This window comes from Nannospalax galili, unplaced genomic scaffold (genome assembly GCF_000622305.1).
Source record: "Nannospalax galili isolate Female #2095 unplaced genomic scaffold, S.galili_v1.0 scaffold513, whole genome shotgun sequence".
Lineage (NCBI taxonomy): Eukaryota > Metazoa > Chordata > Mammalia > Rodentia > Spalacidae > Nannospalax > Nannospalax galili.
This window is the reverse complement of record NW_008334861.1, coordinates 2042848-2060473: the sequence shown is the minus strand read 5'-3', so window position 1 is coordinate 2060473 and position 17626 is coordinate 2042848. Positions and strand designations below refer to the sequence as shown.

The 17626-nt window shown below is 39.0% G+C and overlaps 1 protein-coding gene across 2 annotated transcripts in view; it reads left to right on the top strand.

The window, feature by feature from the left end:
* Gabra3 (gamma-aminobutyric acid type A receptor alpha3 subunit) overlaps positions 1-17626 on the top strand; it is a 225990-nt gene that overhangs the window by 91350 nt on the left and 117014 nt on the right. For both annotated transcript variants that reach the window (XM_008829498.2, XM_029561816.1), the window contains exons 2-3: positions 3677-3843; positions 15275-15396. In XM_008829498.2, coding sequence (XP_008827720.1) covers positions 3704-3843; positions 15275-15396 — 262 coding nt within the window. In that variant the 5' untranslated portion in view covers positions 3677-3703. The remainder of the gene's footprint in view (positions 1-3676; positions 3844-15274; positions 15397-17626) is intronic.

Below are 17626 nucleotides of genomic sequence, written 5' to 3'. Positions count from 1 at the left end.
GTGTGTGTGTATGTGTATGTGCCCGTGTCATGGCCCACGTGTGGAGTTAGAGGACAACTTGTGAGAGCTGATTCTCTTCTTCTACCACATGGGTCCTGGGGATAGAACTCAGGTCATCAGGCATGGTAGCAGGTATCTTTACTGCTGAGTCATCCTGCTAGCCCCACTAACTGATCTTTTATGTCTTATAGAGTTTATAATGAGTAAAAGATTATATAAGCGTAATAATTCATCTGTAAACCTAGAAATGTACAGCCAATTTTGAAAGAGATGTACCCTAGCTCAGAAAAATGTTATTGAATAGGTTAATGCTGTTGTAATGAAATGCTTCTTTTAATTAAAATAAAAAAATGTTCATGCATATTAAAAAAAAAGGGAAGACTGTCTCAATAATACCTCTGAGTAGAAAATGATGGTCAGAGTTGTGTAGCCATAAACTCAGGATAATATTCGCTCTTTTTTCTCAACAGATATTTTACTGAGTAGCTACTATGTGCCAGGCACTGGTCAATAGCCTAGAGGTGAAGATGAAGTCCTACAATAATGAGGTTCATATTTAGTAGGAGAAACAGACATTAAAGAAATAAATGTAGGGGCTGGAGAGATGGCTGCTCAGTGGTTAAGAGCACTGACTGCTCTTTCAGAGGACCCAGGTTCGATTCCCAACACCCACGTGGCAAGTAACAATTGTCAGTAACTCCAGTTCCAGGGGATCCGATGCCCTCTTCTGAACTCCACAGGCATTGCACTACAGAGGTACACTTACACACATGCAGGCAATACACTCATATGCATAAAATAAATTAAAAATATTTTTGAAAAAGAAAATAAATGTATAATGTTATTTTAGGCAATGACATATCTTACCAATGAAACGAAGCTGGACATATGGGTAGAGGAAAAAAATGGAGGAAAATGAAGTTTTGCATTTAAGTACAGTGAGAGAGTGATCCAAATTGATAAACGGAAGAATATTATGATAGGATGAAGACCACGGAGCAATGGACCTGAAACCAGAGTCAGGAATCAGGAAAGCAAGTGTGGTGTAGTGTAGGGAAGAGTGAGAACAGAAAGAGCTGAGATTCCAGCAGGAGCCAGTAGTGAAATCATGTTGATGTTTAAAATCACAGCAAGCACTTTGGAGCCAATGCAATTACACTGTCCAAGTTTGAGAACGGGTGATACAATCTGACTGGTTTATGACAAAATGTCTTTCTGATTACACTGCGGACAATGGACTACAAAGGGGCAAAAGTGGAAGCACAGGGACAAATCAAGCCCTTGTCTCAGTTCATTTTCTGCTGCTAATGCAGGACAAATAGAACACCAGAGACTGCGTGACCTAAAGAAAAGAAGAGGCTTAATGACTAGCACGGTTCTGGAGCTGGGAAATTCTGGAGCAAGGTGTGAGGATCTGTTCAGCTTCTCATGGAGGCCTCCTACTGCTTAAGGCCATGTTGGAAAGCCTAAGGCAAATGGGTTGTGTGTAGAGGAGGGATAGTGCGAGGGTGGGCTCCCTTTGTAGCAGTCTGCTCTCAGCTAAAGCAATCCCATGAATGAAACACACTATTGATTCATTTGTGAAAGACACACCTCCAAATAGTGTCACAGTGTACCTCACCTCAATATGCGTTTTGGTGAGAAAAATAAAAACCCTATTCATAGCAGCCATTGACCACAGTCATGGAGATACGAGGTGATGGCTTAGAGTAATAAAAGAAGGATTAGGGTGCTGAGAAGTTGGGTAATTCCAAATGTACATTTCTAAACACAGGTACACAAGAACACCATTTAATGGACTCAGTTCATTTTACACACACACAGACACACGTAGAGATATACAGATATATGTACATATCTGCATATAGGTATATTTCTAGATGTATCTATGTAGATGTAAAAGTAATAAAAAGGGACAATGAATTGACAGGAAATAGGGGAGCATGGGAGAAGTTGGTGGGAGACTGGATGGAATGGAAATAATGCAAAGGCAATACTCATGTATGAAATTCTCAAAATAAAAAAATAAACTATTGCATTTGAGAAAAGAGGGAGAAATGGTCATTTTCACAATCTGTATTGAATTCAACAGAAGAAACAGATACTTTGAATGTAGAGAATGGAGGAGAAAAATCAATGTATGTACCTGGACTAGACAGTAATTCGATTTCAAATATGAGTGAGAAGACCTTCCTTGATCTATCACTTCTGTTTTTACTAATGACTTCTTCTTTTAAAAAATATTTTATTATTTTTATTTCATGTGTATGAGTGTTTGCGTACATGTGTGTAAGTGCACCCATGTTGTGCAGTGCCCACAGACATCAGAAGAGGGTGTCAGATCCCCTGGAACTGGAGTTATGGATGGTTGTTTGCTTCTATATGGCTGTTGGGAATCAAACCCGGGTCCTCTGCAAGTGCTCTTCACCGCTGAACCATTTCTCCAGCCCTGATGACCTCTTTTTAACTGCTTGGTCACCTGATTGGAACTAACAAGTTTATAGTTCCAAAACTGTTCAGAAATGACAGTGCTTTGAGGCTAAGTAAAATTATGTGGCCTTAGAGGAAACTGGTGACAAGTGGAAGCAAAGAAATGGCAGTTTGGTCTGTAGTATCTGGCAAACAACACTTCACATACCTTTGTTTTGGGAAAGTTCTGGTAGATGTTGCGTCATATTATCCAAATGGAGGAGTTGGTCAGCAAAATATTGTATTCTGGTTTTCCAAAATAAAGCATTCTTAGAAGCTGCAGGAGAAGCTTTGACTGTTATCTGTGTTGGATACATTGCAGTTTCTGAAATGTTCATGAGATCAATTTGTATTTGGACAGGATCTGTCAGTGTACTCATCCTGGCAATGAGTCTTAGCATGTTGTATATGTTATGGTATTTATTTTTCACAGTACGTATATTAATATCTATAATTTTTATTGAAAACGGAGGTCTTTAAAGCTGAATACAGCTAGTATTTGGTGGTGCTCAGTAGCCTCTTGGTCTGGGAGGTGACTGCACTCCATTCTTTGTAGCATCTTACTTTATTTAAGGTTCTACTTTTGTCATGGTAACATTCATTCATCTATTTGCTATTCTAAAAGAACCCGTTATTTGCCAGGCACTCTGCCATGCATTACTTATGCAGTAAGCCCTCTGTATTGGCAAGTTCTGGATCCTCAGATTCAATCCACCACAGATTGAAAATATTTTTAAAAATCACATCTGTGCTGAATATGTGCAGACATTCCCCACAGACTAAACCAAACAGACTGAAAATATTAAGAAATATCATGTCTGTGCGAATGTGTGCAGATAATTTTCACCGTCCCCTCAGCAACATACTATAGCAGTGATGTATAGCACTTGCATGATATTATGTAGATGTGATCTAGAGGTTGAGGGGATTTTTAAGTTCATACATGAAGCCAAGGATAGACATGGGAGTTGTAACGTAAGTATCCTGGCGACTCACTTTGAAGTGCTCTTTATTGTTCCTTTGCCATCTTTTCTGGAAAGAGTCTGATGTATACAGATGAAGTGTATATTGGAAGTAAGTTTTCATGGCATGTCTAAGCTTGGAAACATGAAGTAGCTGGATACTAGGGAAGTTAAGTTGTTCTAAACCCTTTAAAGTCCTTTTTCCTTTATTTTCTCCCCCTTCCCTTGTACTGCGCATCTCACAGTCTCTCCTGAAGTTCCTGCCTAGGAAGATGATAATCCCACAAATGTGGCACTTGTACATGACCAGAGTTGCACTTCTTTTCCTGATTAATATTCTGCCTGGAACCACTGGCCAAGGGGAATCAAGACGACAAGAACCAGGGGACTTTGTGAAGCAAGACATTGGCGGGTAAGAAAGCTTAATCCTTGAATCAAAAGACAAATGTTATGAATGCTTCCCTATAGAATTTTCCTGAGGACCTCAAATACTATGGTCTCTGATGCTTATATATTACATTGTATTTGGGAAAAATTATTATCTCAGACTGTCAAGGTAGAAAAAAAAGCTCAAAGGTCTTCTTAGATAACTCCCTAGATCTTTTGAAAGTTCCTATTGCGATATCATAAAAAGCAAGTTTCTCTACTATTTTAATATCAGGTTTTTCTTTTCTCTTATATTTTCAACCTGATCTCCTGTTTTTGGATTTGACCATCTAGCATTTAAACATGATTATGAATCTACCACCTTAAATATCTTCCTTCTAGAAAATGCCTCAACTCTTTTGTTACTTTCCTACCCATACTTCTTCAATGACTGCTGTGCTTTAGTATCTTTGCTTTTCTGTCTCTGATGGGACTGCACGGTCCTCTGATTAGGTTACTTCTTAAAGTCTTGCCTTGTTCACCTGTATTCTGTAACCGTCTTCCTTCTATGATGCATATTGAAACATACCTACCTCATTTGGAGAACTTTATGTCACCTTCTTGTCTCTAGAATAAAAATCAGAACTCGTAAACATGGTTTTAAAAGGCCTCCACTCACCTTTTTAACCTTAAGTCCTGGTCTTCCTGCCTTCAGACTCTGTGTTTTTCAGCGTACTTCAACTTCTTTTAAACCAAACTCTTATCTTCTTCCTGCTATAAATCACACCTTAGGATTTAAATATATTAGTATTACACAGAATATTGTTTTTATTTGAAAATATATATTCTTTTTCCTTTATTTTTACCTTTTGCTTTATTAGCATTTATTAATAAAGGAATTATTCATGACAGTTGCATGTATGCCTTTACCGTGCTTTCTGGTATCCTTCCTCTTCGCAAACAATACTTTCGACTTTCATGTATTTTTTTTTAAATCAAGATTCCATGTATGAAAGAATACTACTAACATTTATCTTTCTGAGTATGACTTATATCCATTTTCTGTTCCTTGGTATTGCCTTTTTAATTTTCTTTACATTTGGCTATTTCTCATATTCTTGGAAATATAGAATTTATTCTTCATTATTTTTGTAAGAGTATCTTAATGCACACTGTCTCTTTCCACTTTTATAGCTTTTTTTACAGTAATCTCAGGGTTGAGGCGTACATACATACATACATAACTAGACTCATGTGTTCTTAAAATCTTGCCATAAGCATTTCTTTTTGTTTGTGCTTCCAACATGGAAAATTAAACCAATTTGTTTTTATTAATTCCTCATAAGTCTTATTTCATTGAACCATGATAGATATTCTAATATGGTAGAAGTTCTAAATGAGTGAACTTTATCTCTAAGTGTGAAATCTTTTTAATCTTAACTTGGAGGATAAGGTTTCTAAAAGTGTATTACATAATTTTTATAGTCCTAAACAATGATTTTGAAAGAATAGTTCTTATTCTCAGTAAATTTTGATTCTCAGAAGGAACGCTTATTATATTTATCCTACAGCTGCTATTTATTTTTATCTCCCACCTTTGTGTTGTCACCTTTCCTGTTTATATTGCTTTCCAACATCCTGGTAGTGCTCAGAAAAACAGATAGCCAAGTATTTTAGCAATTATGTTAGATATGTGGCCAAGAAATTCTGCCTGGAATAGATACATTTTCTTCTTTATTTTCTTTCAAGTTCAAAATAATCCATGGTATATGTTGGGCTGCAGAGATGGCTCAGTGGTTAAGAGCACTGACTGCTCCTACAGAGGACCCAGGTTCAGTTCCCAACACTCACATGGTGGCTAACAACCATCTGTGACTCCAGTTCCAGGGGATCTGATCTGACACCCTCTTCTGACCTCTGTGGGCATTGCCTTACACGGGTGCACTTACACACATGTAAGTAATACACTCGTAAACACATATGCCCACACACAGACACACATGCATACACATAATTTTGAAAAAAAGAACATATGGTCATGACAGTGGTGATGGTTGATTGACAACTGTGAATTGAAGAAGAGATGGCGAGGGAGGTTATTAATTTTTTACCACATATATAGCCTGACTTGGTGTCATTGTATGGAAGGTTTGTGTAAGTGTATTCATCTTAAAACTTATTTTCTCAGGACTGGAGCAAAGGCTCAGCAGTTAAGTGTTCATATTGCTCTTGTGGAGGATCTGAATTTGATTCTCATCACCTACATCACATGGCTCACAACCACATATAACTCCAGCTCCAAGGGATCCGATGTTCTCTTTCGGCCTCCATAGGCAAATGCACACACATGCACATGTTAAGTCCTATGCAGTCAAGCTTTTGTACCCATGTGTCCTTCGATTTATATTCATCCACTGGAGTCTAGCCACCTTTCTACAGATCGTTGATATTGCCTACTCTCCCTCACCCAGTAGTGATCAATCTCCAACAGTTCCCAGACTAAGGCCAACCACCATCCATTTCCCTTGCTCCACTCTGGGCCCTTGTCTGACTGAATTGGCATGGGTCCTGTGCTTGATGCCACCATTGCTACAAGTTCTATGTACAAGCTTCCAGTGTCCTGAAAGCCTCTGTGTCCCTCTGTTCATGGAACAACCCTGGTTCTTATCATCTTTCCACTCCCTTTTCCATAATGGACCCTAAGCCATGGGTGGGAGAGGTTTGATACAGGACTCCTATCAAGAGACACATACTCTGAAGTCTCTTATTCTTTAAAACTTGGCCATTTGTGGCCTCTGTGTGCATCACACTCTGTTGTATAAGGAAACTTCACTGGTGAGAGTTGAGGGATGCACTAGTTTTCTCTCTGCCCCTCGTTCCACTATGTTCCATGAGCCTTAGGTGTAGAAGTTCCACTGTAGATATGTCATCTTGGGCTGGACATCTCTCAGACGTATGTTCTCTGTGTCTGACCAGTTGTAGGTTTCTGCAGTAGCCTCCATCTGTCGCAAAAAGAAGCTTCTTTGATGAGTGGTGTACAGTATACCTGTCTGTAAATATAAGGATCCATACTTAGCATATGGTAAGAAATTTCATTTGTCTAGGGATATGACAGAGATAGGGTTTTCTCTAGGATCTATTCCTCTCCAGCCATGTGTATTTGGCTCTGTTTATAGTGCCACCTGTGAGTTCACTCCCAATGAGAGTGATTTAAGTCCAATTAGATAGCTGTTGGTTACTCTTAAGGTAAAAATGCCACTATTGCACCATTAGGGATATTTTCCTCAGCTCGCCATTGTTGTGACTCATAGGCTTTACAGCTAGGTATGATGGTTAATTTCTTTCCTCCCTTGGCAGTTTGCATGGTATTTTCTGATGCTATGGGAGCACTTCCTCGGGGAGGAGGCATTCAGGCCAGGTTCATCTTGATTCCTCTAAGTTCTGTGTCTGAAATGTGTGATGTCTTTAGCTATATGGTCTTACCTTCAGCTTCTGGGAGACAACCAAGGGCAATGGTAACAGCCTATATTGTCTTGTGAGTCTCTTGGAACAACCCCCCACCCCCTGCCCCAGGTAAAAACTGGAATGAAATTTTACATGTGTGGAACTCTGGTTTTTGTTAGATAGCCTATGGGTACATGCACACATATTGTACATGTATTTTTTAAATATTTTTATTGAGTCTTTGAGAATTTCATACAATACATTTTTTATCATATTCAGATCCCCTCCTCCATCTCCACCCACACCTTGCTGCCTCCCCCAGCTTTATGTCCTCTATTATCACATTTTAAAGTCCTATTGGGTCTAATCTGTGTTCTCCAAACGGTCTTGGGTGTGGGTCCATCCCTTGGAGCCTGGTCAACCTACCAGGAATCACAAACCATAAAGAAAACTGTGCAACTGCCCTCTGTTGTCCAGACAACATGGTTTCCTTGTTCATCTCCCACCTCTGGATCTTACAATCTTTCTGTCCCCTCCTCTGCAATGTTCCCTTAGTCTTGGGAGGCGAGGATGTGATACGCATGTTTGTTTTGTGCTGAAGACTCTGCAGTCTCTTATTCTCTGCAGGTTGGCCAGTTTGGGGTCTCTGAGTTAATCACCATCTGGTGCAAAAAGACACTTCTCTGATGAAGGCTGAGAGATACACTAATCTATGGGCTTAAGAGTAGGCCATTAGGAGTTGGCTTAAAACTATGTGAATTTAGTAGAATAATAGTCATAATTTCTCCTCTATGGCCTATGAACTGTGAAGCCACAGGTTTTTGGCTCTGCTAAAAGGGCTACTTATGGACTCCATCTTGTGAAGTCTGTATTAAACCCAATAAGTGGTTGGTTACTACAGGGTAGCCAGGTAGACAAGGGAGTATGGGGAGGAAATAACTAATACCGAAGGTCTTTTGAAAAAATCACATAGAAACATACTACTGTAGAAACTTACATATATTATAGTTTAATGGAATTACCCTATAATGGGAGAATAACAGCCATACCAGACACCATAGACCAGAAAATAAAAAGCCAAATGCCATGAATGGGCTCCCTCTTTTGGAGTTGTTGACCAAGGGGGTCTTGTAAACCCTCAAGCAATACTGGCTGTGGCTATTGCCATTGCTATTGGTTGCCCACCAGGATCTGATAGTTAAATCGTATATATGATTTTTTGAGACAAGGGCTCCCTGTAGCTCCAGCTCGCCTGGAACTTGTTATGTAGATGTCACCTACTTCTGCCTCCAAATTGCTGAGATTAAAGGCCTGTGCCAGCACACCTGGCTCTACATACGTATTTTTTGATTTGTTAGTTTTATTTTATGTTTGTGAGTATTATTCCTGCATGTACGTAAGTGCGCCCATGTCGTGCTGTGCCTGTGGAGGTCAGAAGTGGGCATCAGATTCCCCTGGAACTGGAGTTACAGATGGTTGTTAGCTACCATGTGGGTGCTGGGATTTGAACCTAGGTCTTCTGTAAGAGCAGTTAGTGTTCTTAACCACTGAGCTATCTCTCCAGCCCCTAAATTTGTATTTTTAAGTAAACTAATACTATGTTTCCTTATGGACTTTCCAGACATCCTTATTGTCATTAATCTCTCCTTCATCCTTCTTCCTCTGTTTTGCCCACCTTCTTCCCTCCCCAGTTAAAGTTCCCATTTTCCCCATTTCCCTTTTGGTAGCAGCTGTGCCCCACTATCCCCATCTCTAGAGCCTCTTCTTATTCCTTGCCACCATGGTTTCTTTCTGCTTTCTTGACTTCTGCAGTTACTTCAAGTTTTACCACCCTAAAAACCACCTGATCTCATCTGATCACAGAAGCTAAGCAGGCTTGAGCCTGGTTAGTACTTGGATACGAACATCAATACTTTTAGCATTGAATTTTCAAATCTTAAATTTCTAAATCCTGATGTGAAACCTGAGGTAATTTCAGTGCTAATCTCTCAGTCTCTGCATGAATGCTTTCTGCATTATGCTTGATGATTGGACTAGTTTTTGTCAGTAATAAGCTACATCACTAGCATAGAGCATAGGTCAAGGGGTGTGTAAGTGTTTGCTACACTGAGCTGAAGCCTACTTTCTTTTAATGCTTACCAGTTATAGGGCCTTTTATGTTCCCCTTACATCTACACCCAACAGCTCTCAGATCAACTCCATGGTTACCTTCCTGCATGTGCTAACTTTCATTTCTTTGAAGTCTTCTTCTGACATAATATGGTTTAACAGACACTGCTTCAAACTGGATACTACTCTAGCTCTTGTTACCTAGTTAGAATTGAAGGGGCTTGTTCTGAAACAGGGTCTCACTATGTATCCCAGGCAGCCTTTCATCTTGTAATCTTCTTGCCTCAGCCTTCTAAGTGCTGGAATTTCTGGTGTGTATATCACCATGCCTGATTCTATTTGTTTTCTTCTTTTTCATAGATAAGGTCTTTCCGTGTAACCCAGGCTGGCCTCACACTTGCTATGTGGTGTAGGCTGACTTCAGTATTAAAATCTCCTGTCTTACACTTTTAATGCTGGGATTACAAACATGCGCCAACATGTCTGGCTTACAGTTCATTTTTTGGAAACTCAGTTTGACATTTTATGCTTATTTACAGTTATTTTATCCCATCACGCTAATTTAAAGCCTATATGTGAATATATTTTGCAACACATAAAACAGTATTCTAAGTGCTTTAAATATGTTCATTTGAATGCAATACTTATAACAAAACGGTTAGCCAGATGATTCTGTTATCCTATTTTACAGAAAAAGATATGGAGACAAAGAGGTCAAGTAACTTGCCAAAGTTCACGCAGCTAGGCAGTCACAAGGCTCAGAATAAAACCCACAGTCTGGTAATTTCTCTCTTGTTATTAATCATGACAGTATGTTATTTTGCCTCCCCCTTTTAATTTCAGAATTTCAAACAATACATCTTGATCATATTTAGATCCCCCTTCCCCATCCACATCCCCCACAGACTGCCCCACTGGATTTCATGTGTTATGTCATACGTATGCTTATCGAGCCACGTTTGTGGCCCTCAATGTCCCTCAGTGTGAGTCCATGCGCTGGGGCCTAGTCAACCTATATAACATCACTCCCTTAGAGAAAACCAACTCTTCCTCTCCCAGTACTCATCATTTGCCAATAGTTCCTCAGCTAAGGTTGGGACTGTTCACTCATTTCCTCTCTTCTATGCTGGGCTTTTCCCATACATAAACATTAGCTTATATTTAATAATCTTTCAAACTCTGACTACTTATTGTCTTAGCCACATGACTGAATAGACTGCTAAGACAGGGCAAGTACAGTTTTCTTACGGCTCTTGGAGGAATAGAAAATACCATTTGATCGTTTGCCCCTTGTGAACTGGAAATGTAGCATTTGTGATGCAGGGTAAGGATGGGTATGTGAGACCATGCTTAAGCAAGCTTCATAGATGATGTTGTGACTTCTTATTGCATCATGTCAGTTTTAATGATGTCAAATTTGGTCACTGGGTGAAGGTGATGACTTGCAGAAATGTTCAGTGCGAGAATTTCAGACTCCACAGTGGATTGAGAGGCTTGGTACTTGCGCCCAGCTCATTGCTTTGATCACACTTGTGGGTTTTGATCACACTTGTAAGCTGGAGAATATGTCCAATACTGTAGGTTTCCTAATTTCATGTCAAAAAATCTTCTCTCCAAAGAGACAGTGTTATAAATCATTTACAGGTTGCACTAGGAAGGTTTTCTTGTCAGAATGTTGCTGAAACAGGCCTCATGAATTAATGCTATTGCTACAGACTTTCAGAAGACATATGAGAAGCAGACTTGAATAGTCTCACTTGGAAAAATGTGTGCTCCTCATGGCAATCTTTTAGAGGAAGAGCGTGCCCTGAGTTCTTTGCAAACTTTGGATTGTGTACGAGTCATTTGAAGTTGGTGTAAGTTCTCCCGAGTTGATATATCTCTGACGTCTATCACCTTGCTGTTTTATCATCCATACCATATAGTAGTTAAGTATTCAAAGGGGTCTTGTCTCCTCTTGACCATTTTTTAATTCTTAAGATGACTTTAGGGCACTTCCTAAATCCTAAAGCTCAAATTATAATTTAGTTAAAACCCCCACATTTCTAGAGACCAGAACAAGGAAAAAAAGTAGAACAGTTTTCCTTGTGTATTCCAAACAAATGGGAAGAAAGGCAATTTAAAGAGAACCTCGATCATCACAATGCATTAATATGAGGCATCATACTTTTGAGCTCCCTCTTTGCTCTAAAGTTTTATTTACTTTGATGTTGACTCATGGAACGTCTTTAAGAATTAATAGCTTGTGTTCATTTTTTTGTCAGTCTTTGTGAGTTTTTATAGAGTGTCTTTCAAGTATTTGAGAAGCATGAAGGATCTGTGCTTTATTTTACATAAACTCACAAAAACAAGTTAACGTGAACAGGTGGGGCACATATTGAGTGGGTGTGTCTCAAGCCAAGACTTCTCAGGTTTGCCAGTCTATGGAAGTTATTTAAGGAAAGAACAGCTGTCTTTTTGGGATGGATCTTGTCTCACCTTTTTGTCTTTGTGAAAAAAATACTCAAGGACAGAGATATGATATATCTTGCTCAGATTTTCAGAGGATTCGGTCTATGGTCACTTGGCTTTGCTTCTAGGCCCATGAAAGGTGAGGCAAAATATCATTGCAGAAGGATATGGTAAGAGGCAGCTTCTCATCTCATGACGGCTAGGAAGAGGGGGAGGGGAATTAATATACCCTTCAAAGGCACAGCCCTCCTGACCTATTTCGTCTAGTAGACCCCAGTTCCTAATAGTACATTCAGCTGCGGACTCCATTGATGAAGTAAGCACACCAGCTAGAGACCAGCTCTTCAACACAAGAACCTTTTGGGAGGGAGGACACTTTATATCCAAACCATAACAGATCATATAGGCATATTTTAGCCAAATCTAATTTTTTATCCCATCAAATAGCTTCTGGAAAGGTGGTAGAATGTATGCTATTGGATTGCATGTATTTCTAATTACTGTCTGTATTAGTTAATTTATGTTGCTGTGGAAGAGTTTATTGGGCCTTATGGTTCCGAGGGGAAGCCATGATGGCAAGGAAAGCTTGGCAGCAGTCAGTGCAAACAGGAAGCTGAGCGATCACATCTTTGCTTATATGTAGAAAGCTCGCCCTCAGTGACATGCTTCCTCCAGCAAGGTTGCACCTGTGAAACCTCCGCAGACAGTGGTGCCAATTGGGGACCAATTGTTCAAATGCCTGAACATATGGGGGACATTTCTCATTCAAACCACCACACCATCCCAGTATATAACTAGTATCCTTAGGGTCAAATCTTTAGTTTGAATTTCACTTATGGAAAAGACTGAACTTGGAGAATGAAAACATGGAAGACACTGGAAATTGGAATAATTTGATTTGGTTATAATTTCTGATTCAAGACCGAAGTAGTGGAATTCACAGTTGTAAGTTGTTATTGGGACTACATTATTGGATTCTATGAATGTCAGTATACAGAGTTGAATTCTGGTTGGTAACTCTCCAGATTTATGGAAGCCTGGAGATCAGGGCATAGATAAGGTCTGCCCAGTAATTTAGATTTTTTGAAAAATCTATTTTCTCCTAGGAGATATGCAGAATTAGGAAAACTGCCATTCCTTTAATGAAGTAAATTTTCTCTTCTCTTTGGGTTGTTGTATGAACTGCATCAGCAACTCTGCAGCTGTGCCTATCTTGCTTTCCCTGAACAAAAACAGGCTGGGATCCTTGATGAGGTTGAACCAACATCTTGCACTTATTCTCTACATGATCAGTGAACTTAACTTTTCCCCAGAGCCTGAAAGTACACATCTTTAAAGACGTCTCATTGCATTATCAAGGGTTTGGATGGGGGAGAAGAACTAAGGAACAAGCCTCACTTATAAAATAGTTTTGTATTCTATTATTTACTTCTTTCCTTCAAAAGCCTCTTAAGGTAGAGAATACTAATTTACATGTAAAGAAATGAGCCATCCAATGAATCAGAGACAGAATTTCAACTCTAGTTATCTGATTCAAATCCTCTGAAATAGCTACCAATCTCCTTTTATGCCTAAATAAATGGCTAAACTTGTTGAATGCACAGATAGGCTATTAGTAACCTCATTTTATTCTTTATGGAAAATTATCATATTTGATCTAACCAACGGTGACAGATGTGAGGTACATCAGTCTCAGCAGTTTAACAAGCGCATGACTTATTATTTGAACACTTCCATTGGTATTGGTATCTGAGATGTCTCTTACATAAAATGAAGGGAAAAAGAATTCTGTGGTCTTTCAGGTCGTCAACGATAATGAAATACTGATTCCATTTTCCCAGATGACCTTTGGATAAACAGAAACTACAGTATCTTGTTGCACTTCAGTTATTGAAGAGAGGGTTCTGATTGGGCTTCTGGATTAAACCATTATTTGGTTCTCCACCTAGGAGGAAATCTTATCAGTTGTGTGATGCTCTTCCTGGGGAGACATGAACAAGTATCTTCTCACCCCAGATAACAGAACCAATGACAGACCCAAGTAAGAATACCACCAAAGTCCAACTCGGTGAACTAAAGAATTTTATTGGGGTTACTTACAGGAGTATGGGTGAGGGGCTACTTATTGGAGCAGAAATGACTCAGAGACTGCTGTATCACCAAAAGCCCACCCCCAAATTGGTGACAGTTCACAAAAGTTAAACACTTGGAGTCTACTGCACAACCTGCAGGCAGCTTGATAGGTTGAAGAGTGTCTTTTTCAGGTAGCTCAGTTGTCTTTAACTCTTAGATTAATTAATGTTACCTTCAGGGTTTTTTACTATTCTCTTGTATAAATTCATCTGGAATAGACAATGTCTGAAGCTCTTTCTAGTTCGTATATGTTTCCCCAAATTTTTGTTCTGTGGTCTGTCCACTAAATCCGCTCATTTTCCTATTCTGGACTAGGTAGGCTCCATAGCTTCTCTGGCTGGAGCCTTCTTGTGCCTTTTGACTGGAGAGGATGCCATTTCCGTTCTTCCTAGAAATTTATACTTGAGTGACATATTTGAGTACATAAACTGCCATGGTACAAATAGATTAAAAACTTTAGATTCTTCTTGATATGGAACATTGGTCTGGTCAGCTTTAATATATTATTTAGTAGTAACAAAAATATATTAGTTTCTAATAGAACCAGAGATACTATACTTCTGGCCTCATGTCGTAGAACTATTATATTCAAATGTATATATCCTTAGACGCTTTAAGCACACTACCAATTTTTTCCAAGTCTTATGTGTGTAATTTAATTATACCAGCAACCTTGTATTATAAGCAGGGCAAAGGCTATTTGGTTTTTAAGATGCTTTATTAATTCTGCAAAGTAACTGGTTTTATTGTGACATTTCTCTCTCTCTCTTTCTCTCTCTCTCTCTCTATATATATGTTGGTGTGTGTATGTTGTCCTTCTGTTATTTATTACCCCACCTCCATCTCTAACTTTCTCTGCTCCTCTTCTATATCCATAGTGTCTCCTCTTTTAGTTTCATGTCCTTTTCCCATGCCCCTTGTGTTTCTCTGGGCTAGACTAGCAATAAGTGCTCAGTAATAATGTTTCTTTTCTTATTTTGAGGCCTGTTTATTCATGTAATGAAATTGGATCAATTAAATGTCTGCCAGGTATTACCCTTGGCCACATTCTGTCTGGGATTTGTGCTTCTGTTTGTCTGCTGTGGGACTGAGGCTGAAACATGTACTTGACAACTTGAAGCAAATGCAGAAGTTAGAGCTCAAGTGTTCAGTACTATTATCTTCCTACACAAGCAATTATTGTTGCAAATAGGAATTGCTTGCTGTTTGGGTCAAGATAGACTGCTATTTAATTTGCTTGGTCCACTTATTAAAATCTTCTGTAATTCAAATGGTTAGTCATGTAATTGCTTCCCATTAAGAACTATTATTTTCCTTTTCTTTTTGCTGCATTGCATCAGACTCTCTCCCAAGCATGCTCCAGATATTCCTGATGACAGCACTGATAACATCACCATCTTCACCAGAATCTTGGATCGCCTTCTTGATGGCTATGACAACCGGCTGCGACCTGGGCTTGGAGGTCAGTCATTCTTTGAAGATCTTCTGCTTGGCTATTGCCACATAAACATGTCATAAAATGACTTCAACTGACCAAGAAGCTGATTGTAAAGTTGAGTTTCTTCCTTGTAAACATTGGAAATAAGTTCTAATCCTTCATTTCAGTAAGTGATCCTTCTAGTGTAGTTCTGGAGGATTTCATTACACAAATACATTTACAGCATTATACCTCAAAGTTGATCAAACCCATTTCTAAGAACAAAGTACCAAATCCTTGCTGGATGAAAGGTGTAGCATAAGAAAAACTGGAAATCACTTTTTTTCTAAAAAACAGAATAAATCAAAACAAAAAACTGAGGGACTGGAGAGATGGCTCAGCGATTAAAGATACTAACTGCTCTTGTAGAGGACCAGGGTGCACTTACACACACGCAAGCAATACACTCCTACATATAAAATAATAAATAAAACACTTGAAAAAAAAGCATATGTGAATCATTCATGCTGAAGAGGAGCAATATGTGGTCAAGGTGGGATCTTAGTTTGCCATCAGCTTACTATAATCGTCAATATGATAATAATAAGACACATACATTCTGTTTTGGACTGTGTTGAATGACAAGTATGCAAGTGTGTGCGTTTGATTTACCCTGAAATCCATTTGAGAGACAGTTACACATACCATACTCTGTTATTGCTGAATACTTTGTTACATATTTCTATAGAACAAAGAACTCATTTTAGAAATAATACAGATATAATTGCACTTAATACTCATTTCTAATTTGTATTTTATAGTCAAGTTATTTCTCATAATCAAAGTATCCCTTACAGCAGTTTTCCTTGATTTGGGATTCCATCCAGGACTGAGAATTGTCATGCCTTATTAAGCTATAATCTATTATAGCTACTCAGCATTTCATTTTTGTTTATGATGTCAGTAAGACTCTCTTTGTTCATTTTTGGAAATTAAATCACAAGAGTTAATTGCATCTTTTTCAGGGAATTAGTCAAGAAGAAGACATGATGTGTATGTGCTGCATTTTGCTGATGTGAGTGTTGGTCTACCAGGATAGTCCACCCTAGAATTGGTGTTTTCAGCCCATACATCATTTGTGGAGAGGTGCTTTCAGAGTACTCTGCTTCTTTTCCAACATGAATCCGATAGTTTTAATAAGTATTGCTTGTCTTTGCATGGGTAATGACAGTTCTGGCTCCAAATCCACTATTCCTCTCCATTTGTCAGATGGCATTGTTATACGGAATAACCTTTAATTAATTAGCTAATCATCATCATGAATCTTCTTGTTTGTTCAGTGGATTAGAAAACAATACTATTCACTATGATAAAAAAATTTGCTCCTAATTTCCATATACATCTTTTGTAGAAAATTATGTTAGAACTTCACTTTCTAGTGCTAGATATTCTCGTTGCTATAAGAGTATTATTACTTGTATGATCTTTCAGTGGGCAACACTCGGAAGATAGTAAACACACACATGCATGCACGCATGCATGTATGCAAATACATATACAGGTATGTGCCATATATATACACAGCTGTGTATATTCATAGATATGTGTGTATGAATGAATATAGATATGTATAAAAATGTGCAGAAGTATACACATGTATGTATAAATTACATGTTTATGTCTTTAATGCATTTATAATGATGATACTAATTCCAGCCCAACACGATATTTTCTTCATTGATTTAACTGTTCAGCCCTTGTGGTGATTTGAATGAGAATGTCTTCCATAAGCTCCAAGTATTTGAACATTTTGTCCTCAGTTGGTGGTGCTGGAGGAAGCACATCACTGGGGGTGGGCTTTGACAGTTTTGAAGTCTTGCCAGATTTCTAGTTGCTTGTGCCTGCTTGAAGATGTGATCATTCTGGTTTCTGCTCAGGACACTTCTGCCTCTCCTGGCATTATGGACTCTGTCTAGAACAATAAACTCAATCTTTCCCTTCTATAAATTGTCTTGGTCATGGTGCCTTATCACAGCAACAGAAAGGCAACTATATTAGATGGGGGGAGGGGAGAGAGGGAGAGAGGGAGAGAGGGAGGGAGGGATGGAGGGAGAAAGGGAGGGAGGAAGAGAGAGAGGGAAAGAGGGAGAGGGGAGAGAGGGAGAGAGAGGAGAGAGAGGAGAGAGGGAGAGAGAGGAGAGAAAGAGGGAGGACAGAGGAGAGAGGAGAGAGAGAGAGAGAGAGAGAGAGAGAGAGAGAGAGAGAGAGAACCAGG